General features: G+C 38.7%; 2 protein-coding genes and 1 long non-coding RNA gene across 3 annotated transcripts; 1 reads left to right on the top strand and 2 right to left on the bottom strand.

Moving 5' to 3' along the window:
• Positions 1 to 263: 263 nt before the first annotated feature.
• LOC112184775 (G-type lectin S-receptor-like serine/threonine-protein kinase RKS1) lies at positions 264 to 7,620 on the bottom strand. Its single transcript, XM_040515253.1, has 15 exons — positions 7,211 to 7,620; positions 6,816 to 6,868; positions 6,394 to 6,462; positions 6,223 to 6,278; positions 5,897 to 5,979; positions 5,523 to 5,566; positions 5,082 to 5,186; positions 4,226 to 4,835; positions 2,428 to 3,634; positions 2,205 to 2,342; positions 1,848 to 1,996; positions 1,458 to 1,668; positions 1,122 to 1,359; positions 892 to 1,042; positions 264 to 813 (listed from the first exon to the last, which is right to left on the bottom strand). Exons 8-15 carry the CDS (start codon positions 4,433 to 4,435, stop codon positions 511 to 513), a joined length of 2,607 nt encoding a protein of 868 aa, XP_040371187.1. The 5' UTR covers positions 4,436 to 4,835; positions 5,082 to 5,186; positions 5,523 to 5,566; positions 5,897 to 5,979; positions 6,223 to 6,278; positions 6,394 to 6,462; positions 6,816 to 6,868; positions 7,211 to 7,620; the 3' UTR covers positions 264 to 510.
• An 893-nt stretch (positions 7,621 to 8,513) lies between these two features.
• On the bottom strand, positions 8,514 to 10,656 carry LOC112184777 (photosynthetic NDH subunit of subcomplex B 2, chloroplastic). Its single transcript, XM_024323020.2, has 3 exons — positions 10,110 to 10,656; positions 9,096 to 9,533; positions 8,514 to 8,868 (listed from the first exon to the last, which is right to left on the bottom strand). The coding sequence occupies exons 1-3, from the start codon at positions 10,539 to 10,541 to the stop codon at positions 8,674 to 8,676; spliced, it is 1,065 nt and encodes a 354-aa protein (XP_024178788.1). The 5' UTR covers positions 10,542 to 10,656; the 3' UTR covers positions 8,514 to 8,673.
• A 611-nt stretch (positions 10,657 to 11,267) lies between these two features.
• On the top strand, positions 11,268 to 13,483 carry LOC112184778. The gene is made up of 2 exons (XR_002930089.2): positions 11,268 to 12,305; positions 12,717 to 13,483. It is a non-coding gene; the product is annotated as an uncharacterized LOC112184778 (long non-coding RNA).
• Positions 13,484 to 15,240: the final 1,757 nt, after the last annotated feature.

Raw genomic sequence — 15,240 nt, 5'->3', positions numbered from 1 at the left:
CAAACGTGTTATCGATCCTAGGACAGGATTGAAGGAGCTGTTTCAATCCTAGTTGCTTGGCCGATATGCTTGCGTTAGTGACATAGGCGCAAGGGTGCGGGGGTGTAGACGCTAGTGTGACTAGCTGATGAGGCGCTAGAGCGCACTGGGCTGCAGTGGCAACAAGGCTAACGGTGGAGGATTTTTCTTGGTTTTGGCTTTTGATTTCTGGGTTAGGGCTTGTGCTGATAACGTGTTTAAGAAAAAGAGAATTGTAGAGAAAATTAGAGAATAGTTGTATCTTTCATTGATAATAGGAGCCCCAATATATAAGGAGTACAAGTACATAATCTTGGAGTACAAGGAATCCTATTCTAATGAGAACTAGGAATCTTCAAAATTCTCTCATATTACAACTATATAAAGTAATCATAGTTTGACAAGGCACACTAAAATCAATATCATTCAATAGATGAAAAATTAGTTAAACTAAAAACAGGTACATATTGTCAGAGTTTTAAGTTTGCATAATTATCGAGCTTCCATTGTAGTTATTGTCAAGTCGTTTATAGAATAAGATCCGTTTGGAAGTAATGGATCAACATCAGCGCCAGAATCTCTTCTGTAAACAAATGCTGGCTGCTTAGGCAATGGAGGAGATGCTTCACCACTCAACATGATAACAATGGCTGACATGGCAGGTCGGTCCTTTGAATCTTCTTGTACACACAAGAGCGCAACTTGTATGCATTTCATGACTTCATTAGGCTGACATGACTTCAGTGTCGAATCAACAATATCTAATGCTCTACCTTCTCTCCAGAGCTCCCAAACCTGCAATTGAAATTTAGTTTAAAAAACAAAAAAATACGCAGAGATAAAATGCATGTTAGAAAAATATGTGTTGCTTACACGTCCTATTAAGTTCACGGAAGGATCCTCCAGATCATAACTATTGTTTTTTCGCCCACTTACAATCTCCAACATTATGATCCCAAAACTAAAGACATCAGATTTTGTGGAAAATCTGCCAAATACTGCGTACTCTGGTGACATGTAGCCACTGTATTAAACAATATAGAATAGTACAACAGTCAAAGAATAGCATAATGAAGATTAAATGTGATATTTATTATTCTTACTATGTTCCGACAATTCGGTTCGTCTTATCTTGCAGTTTGTCCCCATGGAATATTCTAGCCATGCCAAAATCAGAAACTTTTGGGTTCATCTCATCATCTAGTAGAACATTGCTAGTTTTTAGGTCTCTATGGATAATCCTCAATCTTGAGTCTTGGTGAAGATACAAAATCCCACGAGCAATCCCGTTGATAATTTCAAATCGCTTTTTCCAATCCAAGAAGGATCGTCTTCTGTTATCTACATCAAAATGCAAATGGTACTGTTTAGTAAGAAGCTTCAAATATGTTCTTTTATGAGAAATGGCCTTAACCAATCATTATTTCCTCTACACATACCAAACAGAAAGGAGTCCAAGCTTTTGTTAGGCATGTATTCTAGGACTAACATCCTTTCTTCTCCCTTTATACAACAGCCTAAAAGTTTCACAAGATTCCTGTGTTGAAGTCTTGCTATAAGTGCAACTTCATTTTTGAATTCCTCCATCCCTTGTCCTGAAGTTTTGGACAATCTTTTCACAGCAATCTGCTGTCCATTTGGTAACTGACCCTGAAGTTATAATACAATATCAATCTTTCAAATAGCCATCAACTTTTGAGGAGCAACTAAACTTTTGAGTAATTAATTAAGAATAGTACAAGAAATAGCCAGGCCAACCCAACATTGCTAGAACAAAAAGAGATTTTTGGAGCTTAGAAATGTTTAGGATATCTAAATTTGTTGCTTACCTTAAAAACAGAGCCAAAACCACCATGGCCTAGTTCATTGACATGAGAGAAGTGGTCTGTGGCTGCTATTATTGTGTCAAGATCGAAAAATTGCAATTCGGGGTGTCTCTGAGCTTCCTCAAGCTCCTCTGCCTCCACAAAATCTATGCCTAAACAATAAATAATTATTCTCTATATCATTTTATCCTCGCTGTTCTAACTGCATAACATCATCACTTTAGTCCATGTTTATAAGATGCAGATGATCGACCATGTTAATGTTCTTTCATATGATTTACGGACGGAACAAGTGTTACCAGCTCATGAAAATTAAAGCAGTTTAACTAATTAATCAAAATAGATGAGAACTTCTTTCACCTTTTGTGTTCCTGTTCTTCTTACGCCACCAATAGAGAAGCAAAATGATTAGTACCAATGCCAGCACAGCAGACAGTATTGGAATGGCCAGCATACCCCTCCTTTCCAAGAAACCTTGTGATCTTCCGGCATTTGCAGCTACATATGCGTGGAAAACAAGCAATTGTGATTCTCAAAACTTAAATGTAGTTAATTGAGTTTGCTATTGCAAGCAGATTAGTACCTAACACGGTTGCATTCACACGAACGTAGAGATCTTGTCCAAACTCTGTGTACGTTAAAACGTCCATCAAGTCATCATACCATGTCAAGCAATCAACAATCCCTTCATTTTCAGTGCTCAAATATGCTTTGCAAGAACAGTTTCTTAGGCACTCCTGCTCACACTCTTTGGCACTCATTCCTGATTTTAACCGTGCTGCTATCGATGTGTCTGGATATTTAACTCTTGCCACCTTCACAAACCCGTCTCCATCTCCACACTTCAACAAACCAAGTCGATTACTCACGCATCCACCTGACCCATTTCTCTGATTCCAATCACTTATAGAATTAGGCACATACCCTGATAAACATGCACACTCAAACACACTAACGTTGTCAGGGCTACATCTGCTGTTGGCACCACACTTTCCATAACCGTCACACCGGGACTTCGGTGCAGATAAGTCTACCTTCCATTGAAGGCCATCATCATCCCAATGAAGGTTCTCCAACACAGAATTAGTCACTGTTACTCTTGTAATTGCATTGGTTTCATTCATGAAATAATAAGTTTCCTCCTGACTAGTGACCAAACCAGGCGTTGGCCCTGGATGAGTTCGGTAATACTTATTTAAACCCTTGTACATAAAAAATTGGGGGGATGCGATCTGATATGGATAGAGCCTTAAGGTATAGTCCCCAGTTCCAGGGTCATCTTGTGACTTCCAAGATGATAAAACCCATTCCAGCCCGGTTCTCCAATTCACCCCAACTTTCATACCTGGAATTAAAGTATCAGTAGGATAATCAAAACTTTGCCATACATAGCTTTCATTATTATCAGCCTGGAACACAACTAAATTTCCTGTATCTAAAAGCTGTGCAGATAAAGTGCTCGTGTTAGCATTTTGAACCGACCGCGACACATTAGTAGACCAAATAGGAGTGCTCTCCATGTTATAAGCATAAAGGACTAGTTCTCCATATCTGTTTATTGTGAGCACACCAGAGGTATCATTGATGGGATTGTTCCGGTTTGCAACCCACACCACCGTTTTAGTGGATACTCTAGTCTGAGAATACCAAATTCCAACGTACCTGTAGCTAGAATTTCCGGGGCTGAAGAAACCCAATTCAAACTTGCTTTCTTTGGACACTAAATAGTCTCCATCAACATCCTTCAATTGTTCTTCATTCCCTTTTATGGTGTCCCTGGAAGTGCAGAACTGAAAGAGGAGGAAGAGAAGCAGAGCTTTCAAAAACATTTTCTGGTCATTAGCAACTTTCGGGGTGCGACACAGTGACATTTTTCTGATTTTCGGAGTTGGGAGTAACATATTACGTTGATCTTCTTATTTTCTACTATTAAAACTTTCCCAAAAGTCCAATATAGTATACGTTTTGTCAATTATGCACGACAAATTGGACAATGAGCTATCTAGAGAATCATAATGATTATGACTCATATAAACGTGGACTTTGACTAGTAATATAGACTTGGACTTGGATGTTGATTATACGACTGATATTATAATGTAAGAAAATGATTTTCTTTTGAGTTGAAAAGGTCAATCCCATATAGTATGCATTAACAGTCATTAACGAAATATCGATCTGATTACTTGCGTGTAGTAGTAGGATCATAATATTGATAAATGTATTCAAATTGACTTTTAACCAAGTTTTCTAAAATTTTGAAAAATAACCATATAAAGGGTTTTAAAGTCCCAAATGGCCTCATCTAAATTTCTCTCTTTTCCAAACCTGCTTCATCATTTATTCAAGATCGGATTAGTCACTCAAGATCAATGACGTACCTGTACCGATTGCAGCATATCATCTCTTTTGGTGGGCGCATTGAGCATGAAACCACTCCAAGCTGGTGTACGTGCGCGGGCACCGAACGATCGGAAAGAAAGTGATTGATCGAGGTGGATTTGTTGAGGAGCCCGAGTAATGGCATGCTGCAAATCCATCTTCACTTGCTCTGGCTGATCTTGATACAGTAGGGCATGCTGCAAATCCATCTTCACTTGCTGCAAATCTAATATAGTAGGGCTTCTGAATGGTTTGCACCTCTACTGTCATCAGATATTCCTAAGATTGCACAGGAGATAACTAGATGCATATGAAATTGTGAAGTCTGGAGTGACAAAGCTGATGTTGAAATGCAGTGTGAAGGAATGTGGGTATTGGTCGGAGGTTCAAGAATGCAAAGCTTTGTGGAACTCACTATAAGGTCTTGCAGGTAGTATAACTCCATTCAAGAAAATTATCAATTGTTTTCTTTCTAATTGAACTCACTATAAGGTCTTGGTGTTCTATTATATATTTGAGAATAATACGAAGAAACAGGCGTCTTTGCTTGAAGCTACTCTTTGCTCATGTTTTTTGTGCCTTCTTTGCTAGTGCTACCCTCTCCTTGACCTGAAATAAAGATTTACACCATGAATGTCCCAATAGTTGGGATATGCTGAGTTCCATCTCTTATATCATCTAAACTCTTGAGTAATATCAAATCAGGCACAAAATGAGAACTACATCAATTTCATCACCTTAACATCATCAACTGAACCCATCCATTTAGAAGTTAGCAAAGACTCTATAATAGCTTACTACACGTTCACTACACCAATCCACAACCCCAAGTCCAAATATACACAACAAACTAACCTCATCAGGTGTCAATGCAGGGTAATCTCCCAAGTATTTCATGGTTGCGGGTTCATAGCACTGAACCGTGGTCTCTGATTGTGGTGTCCTTCCCCTTGGAGGTCCCTGCACAGTAAACAGCAATTATACAAATCAAACAACATAACAACCTTATGCAGCCACAAACTTCCAATAACCTTCTACATGTGCTCTCTTCTTGTCATTACTTTACTCATTTACACTAACATTTGGCATGTCTAAAAAGTTCAAATCCCCAAAACTATAAGCAATCACACAGCAGTTTCATTCAGAAGTGATTAGGCAGATTAGCTAAAGATCTCAACAGCTAAATAATGTAACACCACAGATGAACAGAAACTGACTACAAAATGCAGAATCAGAAAGAAACACTTGTGAAAATGAAAAACGTAATAAACAGTACAATCAAAAATCAAAGCTCACATATATGAAACTGTTCTCCTAGGTCTGATTCCCATTGTCCAACACTGCCATTGATTAAACCAGTCAAATCAATACACAAAGTTCAATTATATCAATTATAGAGAGAATCAGAGAGAGCTCTTAAATCATCCAAAAATATGCTATTATAAAGTAAAGGAAAACCGGTTTGGCCTCAAAACATCAGCTCCATCATTTTAATATTTGAGTAAGTCTAAGAACTATCTATTTAATCAAAGCACCAAATATTCACAACTCCCAAAATCATTTTTCCAGTTCATGCTTTTCTGCAATAAAGTACCAAGGCAGTCTTTATCACACTCTACAAAGTGATTGCCTAAGATTTAAGAGAAAGATATGCATAGCATTTGACATACTCACAAACTCCCTCTATCACATTGAGTAGGAAGTGAGCTTGAGCTTTCCCAGTGAAGTTGTTGTAAGAGGAATCCCTGCATGGCTGCATACCAAATTTCAACTAACTAATCATAACAAAGCAGTAATCTTATAAGTAAAACAAATTAGAAGCTACATTTTAGTATTTCATACAATGTCTTAATTCGTTTGAAGACCCATCCAGGTATAGTTTTAGTAATCTTGTTTGCTGTAAAATATCTTTCTCTGCTTATATGCTTTAGTTATAGGATATGAAGCCCAGCTGTGATTCTTTATAGTGGAAGCTATATATCAATGGATTACGTACCCTTCTAATATTCCCTGAACTGTTGACATTCAGCTTTCACCTTTTTGGCTCCGACGCTGCACCAATTGGCAAAAGAAATTGTGAGATTAAAATATGTTCTCTTAAAAGCCAATACAAAATATACTAATCGGTTCTTTTGGAATAAACCATATATTGAGATTAGATGTTTACCTCGCGCTACTTCCCATAAACTGATGTATAAGATTGTCCAAATTATAAAAATCATGAGGGGTTTTCTCTCTGCACAGAACAAAAGCCAGCATTATTATAACCAGCTAGAAGTATAGGTGCAGAAAGTATTATTGAAGCACATTGACTTATAGAATGATCAGATATGCTCATCAAATAAAGTATGAAATCTAAAGTAAAAAGAAAAAAGCATATGTGAAAAGCCAAAATAAATGAAAGATTAGAAGACAATGCGCATGGCAAAGAAGCAGCCGAACTAATTTCTCAAACTATTGGAGGTGAGATTAAAAGAAATTGGAACTAATTGCTCAAACTATTGGAGCTGAGATTGAAAAGAAATTGGATTCAAATACTACCTCACAAAAACCTCATTACTCATCTAAAATACAATGCAGAAAACTTACTTGTTAAACAACTCAACCCTGTACTCCACCTCCTCCTCTGCCATACCAAAAATCTACGCACAATTATTTAAAAAGCATGAGTTCTAGGACAACAACTCTATAGCAAAATAGAACTAATCCATCTCTAACAGTAAAACTGGACCATCTTGTTGCCTACTAAACTCTCAGGAAATACCTTTGTTTCATTAAGATCAAACACTCATGACTGACCAATTAGACAATATGCCAAAATTGATTGCACCCAAATTCACAGAAAACACAGGTTCCAAATACCCACTAAGAATTTCAATCACAAAATCCCAAAACTTGCCCAAAATCCAATCTTTGGCACACCTGAATTCCTTTTCACATTCATACATTTGCAAAGTAAAAGCAATGACGAAAAGGGTATGTACCAGTTCCTTGTCCAAACCCACTGGAACAGTGTTAGCAGCCATTGGACCCTGAAAACCCGAAATTAATCACACACAGTCCTTCAAAACAAACCCAAAATTGAAGTCTTACTGGGTGTCTTACTCATATACCCTCTCTCTCTTTTTCTGTCTGGGAACAATTGGGAGATTAATCTCTCAAATTTTAAAGAAGAGATTCTTCAGCTTTCAACATTCGCTTTCGGGTAAACCAACTACCAAAACAGACGGACGGATGCGGTGGGCCAAATAAGCAGAACCCATCAACTCCCTCTCTCTTAACTCTTTCTCTTTGTGCACATCAAATAAGCAGGTGTCATCCTCCAGACTCCAGAGAAAACACGCAGAGCGAAACCAAAACACACTCGGCGCTATCATACAAAGTTGACAGGCCCCATTTTCCTTTAGGTAGCTGGCCCGCGCATGTGTCGAGAAAAATCAACTATTTGCATATCAGTAACTCAAATGAACTCTTTTGTTACATAACATTGTTCCATAATGTCGTAGCAACTCTACTATGTTTGTGATTCTAAATTTTAATCCATCCACAGAAGAATATTAAGCATGAATAAGAAGAGAAAGATTGAAATACGAGAAATATTGAGTGTTGTAAGCTATTGGGCACCAAAGTCCATTGTTTAGAGAGTCAAATGAATCAAATTGCTTGCATATATATCTTACGGTACAAGAAAAAAACAAAATTTCCAAATCTTCATAAGGGTCAAGTGACCCTTCTCGACCCTACCTCCCTACGCCTATGCTTAATGCCAGGATCTTTTTGGAGTGGATGAGCAACCTCTTGGATCTCTTCTATGCCTCGAGAGGACGAGAGCCTATGGCTTGAATCTTCATGTTTGTAGGTCCCTAACAAGGTAGTTTACGCAATCTCGCCATGCCAATGTGAGCAATTTTATGTTTAGCTAATGGAAAGTAGGATTTAAGTTTTAGTTGTAAGCTCGTATTCTCGTCTCTAATAAATGAGCTTCAATTGAATTGTATTTTTTTCCAAGATTCTATCCGAGATCGAGATTTGTAATGAACATGCAAATAGAATTTCTCAAGCTTGTATAGCTGTAATTGCTAGTACTATTTTGGACTGCAATAGGTGAGTCGAGGTAGATCAAGGGGCTACGCCATTCTCGTCCCCACGCAGTTTGGTAAACGTAACTCATTGTCCAAAGTTATTCTCCCTCTCTTGGCCTTTTTCATGGCTATAATCCATACAACACAGAAGGTGATTGTGTTCCTAGCTAGCTGCTTGTTCATCATGTACACACGATCAGTGACATAAAGGAACACTTCAGGTAGTTTCTTGTGCTAGAAGAACGTTTGGTTTACATCCATAACAGGTGATCCAACTAGATAGAAGAAACAAAAGAGGAAGAGCCATTTGCACTCTACAGATATTTAAAATGAACAAGAAGAATATAGTTTGGAAGATAGATTTACTACAAATTGTCGTGCTCAATGACCTGTGCTCCTCTCCATTCCTCACCAGGTTTCACAACCACAGGTACTAACATTGACGCAGGGCCGGTGCATATAAAATACTCATTCCCATATTTCTCGGACAAAGAACCAGGGCTGGATAAGTAGATGTCATCAAATCCCATCCTTATCACCCTGAAGAAGAGCTCTCGTCCCTGAAATGAAATGGCCAAGCATTAAGTCGGAAATAATGTATACAACTTCAAGTAACGGCGGAGGGATCATATGTTTAGAACACCTTAGCTAAACATATATACAATGTGCCCACATACTTATTAAGTTCAACCAAAATTCTTTTTTAGAGATTACAGAAGTAAAACATAAAGGTTTTCTTAGGAAACAAGTTGTTCAACTAATTCAATAGGAAATGGGATTTGGTTACCTGATCAAGTGTATCATATTTTGAAGGAGGAGTGTTATAAATGGCCTTCAGTCTCTCTTTAGGAGGCGCAGCATAAACTCTGCTGAGCTTGTTTTTCAAAATGGTGTAAGGTACATCTTGTTGAGTCCAAGAACCTGGTTTTTCTTCAGGCTCAGAAGAGAACCACCCAGGTGATGGATCAGCTTTCAATGCTTCGTTTGGTGACAAAATCTCGAATGGAGAAGATAGTGGAGGTTGTACAGTGTAACTGCAGCCCTTGAGACCTTGGATTGCTGCTCCACTTCGTCTCTTAAATTTGAAATGGCTGAGTATAGCACTTGTTAGAGTCGCATCCTTTCGGCCTTTGTTCTTCACTTTAACTGCTGTTGCAATGCTTACCGGGTACAGTGTGACAACATATGTTATATCAAGTTTTCCACTGGTGCTGCTTAATTCAACCTGCAACATAGCACCAAATGAACTGAGAACAAAAAACAAAGAAAGAAAGAAAGGAAAAAAAAGAAGAAGGAACCGCCAAGTTATATGTCCTCAAAATCATCATTTCTAGATGAACTTAGTCAGGCTCTGAGGATGGTTTGGTTATCATCCTGATCATTCCAGTGTGCGCTGAGTGTCTACTCTTAGGATCACAATTAGATGACCAAGTGATTTTTGGACTGAACGTTTCTTGCAAGTTCATTAAAGAGGAGAATTCAGAGCATTACATTATAATGCAGGATGTCTCCACCCAACGGAGCTAGCATCTTCTTTTTCAGGGACCAAGACACAGTTTCATAAATTATCTAATTATCACATATAATTAGATAATTACACTAAACTTTTATAAGATTTTGAAAGAACAGCATAAAAACTTGGTGGTGTAAATTGTCCTAGGCTCTGCTTTGATGACAACAAAGCCAAGATACCGGCATTATTTGACAGACTAAAGTTTAGGAAAGCTTTCCCTATTTGTGTATTATTACTGTTTCAAATGTGTGGTTCCTGAAGAGTAAAGAATATGACATTGTATAATACCTGCATAGCATCAATGGAATCCGAATCAACATCTTTCACTGTCCATTCAGAAGTGGATACAAGTGTCCCTTTAGAACCTGCCTGTGATACATCATTTAAGACCAAACCAATTCCCCCCTTGGCTTTGTTAGGCTCAGTTCCTTTACCTGGAATTGTGTAAAGAACCTCCTCAAAGCCATCGTCTTTCCAATACACCTTAGGCTTATACGAAGTTACATGAGCATTCGGTATTTGAAGCTTTAATGAACTGCCATTTCTGACTGTGAGCTCAACAAATGGAGTGTTGTCATACTCCACAAACTTGATGCCTTTTCTGCCAAACCTGTCAGTAAGGCTCTCTGGCACGGTAATCGTCGTTGCAGAAGTTGATGGTGAAGAAGCTCTTATCATCATCTTTGAGTTGGGAAGAGAGAAGGAAAGAAGAGAAGCCATAAGGAAGAGAATGAAGAAGCTTTTAACAGCTTCCACACACTGGTCACTAGTTTGCTAGGCTCATCCTTATTTTTCCCCCAAGTGTTTTGTTTTTTTGTATACTTTGGACTTATGTATGTCACCACCCACCAATTTTTCTCCTGCACCTATCTGTTCAAAGTTCAAAGATGTATCATTTCTCTTAACTTCAACCCCATCAAAATGGTGGAAAGTTAATTACAGAATTCAGTTTCCAAACTCACTGCGAGAGATTTTACTCTTCTCCACTAGTGTACTTTTCTTAACACCAAGAATTAAACTCGTGATCAATGATTTTACCTTCTTCACTATTGAACGAGATCGAGTGCATAACTTATCATAGTTCTTAACCTCTCTCTTTTCCTACATTTCCACCTGACTTGATTACGAGGTGCAACTCGCAACAAAAGAAGCATACATAAGGATAGTTTCATGAATTGTGGTATCGTTTGACCAAGTTGTAATCCTATGCCTCATCCTTCGGTAAGAGTAATAATTTCCCCTGATGAATCTTCCTTCTTTAGGAAGTCCTCGAGTATTTAGTTAATTACTGAGAGCATATAAAGCGTGATAGCAACCATCACTGCGCACAAAATAAGTCATTAGCAAATAAATAAGCCCCAGATCCCATGCGAGATTAGAAACCCATTCGACAGCCAGAAATTTATCCTTTATCATACACTTCTCCCTCTTCGTTAAATTATTTATAAATGTTGTAGTATATATGAGTCATATTGTATGATTCATGTTGTATGAGTCATAGTATGAGTCATAGTATAAATGTCTATATCATGTAATAAGTACTTGAGTGTATAGATAGGTACTTGAGTGTATAAACATAGGTACTTGAGTGTATGAAGACTTGTGTGACATGCTTTATACCAAGAGGCAACAAGCATGGCAGATTTCATCATTGAAGGCAAGTATGTGGAGCTGCAGCCCTCAATCAACCAAGAGAAGATTGTTACCAAATTGAGTTTCTCTTAGAGCTTTCACACTAGCTATGTATTCCTATAAATACACTCCTTTGTGAGAAGATTAATACACATGAATCTCCATTCTCTCTGCAACATTACTCTCTCCTCTCTCTCTCTGTTAATTTATGCTTGTCCTTAAACACGTTATCAGCATGAGCTCCTAGCCCTTGCTAGCCATACCGTGCGCTGCCCCTGCGCTAGTTCCTGTGCAGATCAGCCTGCTTACACGCACCAAAACATCTTGTTCAGGACCTCTGATCAAAATACTTTCTTCATCAAAGTTGTTCATATATGTCTTTTCTATCTGACCTCAAAATTTCAGCCATGTTGAAGTCGTTTTGAGACATGTACACCATTTAAAGTGGGAGCTGTTCAGCATGCTCGTCCCTGTGCAGATCAACCTGCTTGCACGCCGAGAAACGTCCTTTTAGGGACATCTAATCAAAATACTTTCTTCATCAAAGTTGTTCATATATGTCTTTTATATCTGACCTCAAAATTTCATCCCTGTTAAAGTCTTTTTGAGACATGTAAACCATTCAAAGTGGGAGCTATTCAGCATGATCGTTCCTGTGCAGATCAACCTACTTGCACGCCGAGAAACGTCCTTTTCAGGACATCTAATCAAAATAATTTCTTCATCAAAGTTGTTAATCTCTGTCTCTTATATCTAATCTCCAAATTTCAGCCCTGTTGGAGCAGTTTTGAGACCTGTATAACATTTAAAGTGGGATCTATTCAGAAACGAATTTGCTCCGAATTTCAACAAGTAAGTTATAGATTAAAGTTCCCGTTTTTTGAGTTTTTATTCCTTTCTCTTCTTTTCGGGGACTTGCAATCTAAAAGCGGAATTGTGGGGATTCAGGCTAAACGAACTAAGAGCGTTCGTAATCAATGAACTAAGAGTGTTCATAATACTTGGACTAAGAGCGTCCGTAAGTATCAATTTATCAACTAAAAGCGGAATCGTGGGGATTCACGCTAAACGAACTAAGAGCGTTCGTAATCAATGAACTAAGAGTGTTCATAATATTCGGACTAAGAGCGTCCGCAAACATCATTGTTTTGGACTAAGAGAAGATATTGATTTCTTGGTAGCATAGCTCGGAAATCTTATTATTTTAGTTTTCGTGGAAGTTTAAACTCCGAAACTAATATATCTTCTCTTCCTATTTTTCAGGATGTCGAATGAACCTAGACTCGACTTTCCAATACTTGACTCAACAGGCTCGGAATACCATGGCTGGGTAACCGACGTTGAGAACCATCTCACTGCAAAAGGGATATTGCCCATAATACAGGCACCTATCCAGGGCCTTGTGTTCCAATGAACACCCACAAAGCATGCTCAAGCACTTATCTTGATACAACGCCACATGGATAAAGCTCTCAGATTAGAGTACATGTCGATCAAGGATGCAAGAGACATATGGGTAGCGCTAGAAGAGCGCCATGGCAATATCCAAATTCCCTCCTCCCTGACTTGAAGATTCAGTGGAACAATATGTGCCATGGAGGTCGCACCATGAGACGTGGTAGTAGCAGCAACCCTCCTAGGGAATATCCACAACATGGACAACCTGCACCGCAAATGAAGGGAGGTAACCACAATGACATGTGTTATCGATGTGGATCAATTGAGCATTGGCTCAAGCAATGCCATGCAAGTACCCAACTAGCTGAAAGCTGCAAGTACCCAACTAGCTGAAAGCTACAAGGAGTATAGGCAATTGAGAAAGCAAGAAACCAATCTTGCTGAAGATGAAGATATCAATCTTGCTGAAAATAAAGATGGTGAAGATAACACTCTCACCACTGAGCACTTCAAAGCTGCAAATAAAGAGCACGAGGATGCCGCAGACTTTGATTAGAATAGTCCTTTTCTATTTTCCAATAACGGCAAATGTGCCTTAGTCAATAAATGACAATTGTATTGACTCTTTCTCATGTGGCGTACCCAATGAAGTATGATGTCTAGGAAAGTAATTGAGAACAGGGTATTTAAGCGAGCCTCGCTCCACCGACATCTCTCTACTTCCCTGGTCATATTTCATTGGAATTACCAAACGGATTGAGCAATTACAATTTGTATAAGTTTGATTGTATTTTGGAATAGACTTTGGAAACTTTGATGTAATCATTGACTATTTTCCGTATTAATAAAGTGTCGCATTATTATTCAATGTCATGGACATATGTTAATTTCCGAACTTTATTACTTGAAAGATATAAGAGCCAATGGTTTTCATGTGAAAACACATTGTAAGAATGGACAAGAGTTCCTTTGCATCGCCTCTAATGACTACGGACATAAACGAGTATTAGAGAAACTTATGTGTCGCTCTAGTGGGTTGCATGCAACCACTATTCGAGTCATTGAATCAAACCATGTCATAAGAGATGACTTATGGGATTCTGACACATATAGGCTTTGGCAAGACCATTTGGGATATCCAGGTCATGATATGATGTTCCGTATATTAAAGACTTCATGGACATCCATTCCTCAAAACGAAAAAAAAGTACGAACCAAAGATTGGTCCAAAGAGTTACTTCGTTTTGCAAAGCTTGCTTTTTAGCAAAAGATAGGATCGAGACCATCCTATGCAAAGGACACTAAATAAAATATACCATTCTTGCAAAGAATCCTTGCAAAGAATCCAAGGTGATATTTGTGGACTTATTCAACCAACTTGCGGATGTTTAAATATCTCATGATGTTGGTTGACATGCAAACACACTGATCACGTGTTGTGCCATTATCCACCTGTAAAAGCTACATATGCTATACTCCTAGCACAAATCATATGACAATGGGCTCACCCCCTAGATTCATCCTTCAGTCAAATAGATTTGACTATGCTAGAGAGTTTACATCGAAGCCTTTCGATGGTTATTGCAAAGGGACTGATGATAGACATCACATTCCCATATACACGCCCAAAAGGTCTCGCGGACATAACTACGATGGTAGTTCAGACATTGGTGATGCGCACCAATCTTCTTATATTCGCTTGGGGTGATGCAATATCGCATACAACTATGCTAATTTCTCTACGACCTACCGCCACTCAATGTATATCTGCGTTACAGCTAGTGACTGGGTACAAATATTTTGTACTTACGCACATTCGAGTGAGCCATTTATGTGCCAATTGTGCTGCCACAGCGCCTATGGTAGGTCCTTACAAATAAGTGAGCAACTTAGTTGGATTTGAGACTCCAACAATCGTCCGCCACTTAATGCCCTTGCAAGGCGATCTCTTTCCCGTTTGATTTACGGATGTCACTTTGATGAGACAGTCTTTCCATCGTTAGGGGGAGATAAGAACTCGAATGTTCAGCAGGAACGACAAGAATTGTCGTGGTCTGTCCCCACTATGTCTCATCTCGATCCCTATTAAAAGTGACGAGATCACACACATTTGCTGCAAAAATGCCTGCAAGGAAGGACGTCCCTATAAGAGGACGTAGCACGACCCTACACAGAGGTAGGCAAGGCGCCAACGCCATAGAAAGTGGCACTCTGGTGTTACAGGCCATGGCCCCAGCTAAGATGTGCAGGAAGCCTGTGGATTCGAAGGATACTTTGGCAAGTTCCTTGGATCATCGACACTCAAACATCCGTCTTATGAGTATCTTCTGGATTTTGGTTATCGTTGGGGGACGCCTCAACGTCAAAACCTATTTCTGAGAATATAGAG

Source organism: Rosa chinensis, chromosome 2 (genome assembly GCF_002994745.2).
Source record: "Rosa chinensis cultivar Old Blush chromosome 2, RchiOBHm-V2, whole genome shotgun sequence".
NCBI classification, from domain to species: Eukaryota; Viridiplantae; Streptophyta; class Magnoliopsida; order Rosales; family Rosaceae; genus Rosa; species Rosa chinensis.
Note: the sequence above shows the minus strand (reverse complement) of the source record. Positions and strands in the feature narration are given on the sequence as shown.

Excerpts from the sequence above, each read along its gene's own strand:
- LOC112184775 (XM_040515253.1), bottom strand. The coding sequence starts at position 4,435 with ATGGATTTGCAGCATGCCCTACTGTATCAAGATCAGCCAGAGCAAGTG. Across the intron at positions 1,997-2,204 it reads GAAGAACAGGAACACAAAAG|GCATAGATTTTGTGGAGGCA; the intron begins GTGAAAGAAGTT and ends TTTATTGTTTAG. Across the intron at positions 1,043-1,121 it reads AACCGAATTGTCGGAACATA|TGGCTACATGTCACCAGAGT; the intron begins GTAAGAATAATA and ends TGTTTAATACAG.
- LOC112184777 (XM_024323020.2), bottom strand. The coding sequence starts at position 10,541 with ATGGCTTCTCTTCTTTCCTTCTCTCTTCCCAACTCAAAGATGATGATA. Across the intron at positions 9,534-10,109 it reads ATTCCATTGATGCTATGCAG|GTTGAATTAAGCAGCACCAG; the intron begins GTATTATACAAT and ends GCTATGTTGCAG. Across the intron at positions 8,869-9,095 it reads AATATGATACACTTGATCAG|GGACGAGAGCTCTTCTTCAG; the intron begins GTAACCAAATCC and ends ATTTCATTTCAG.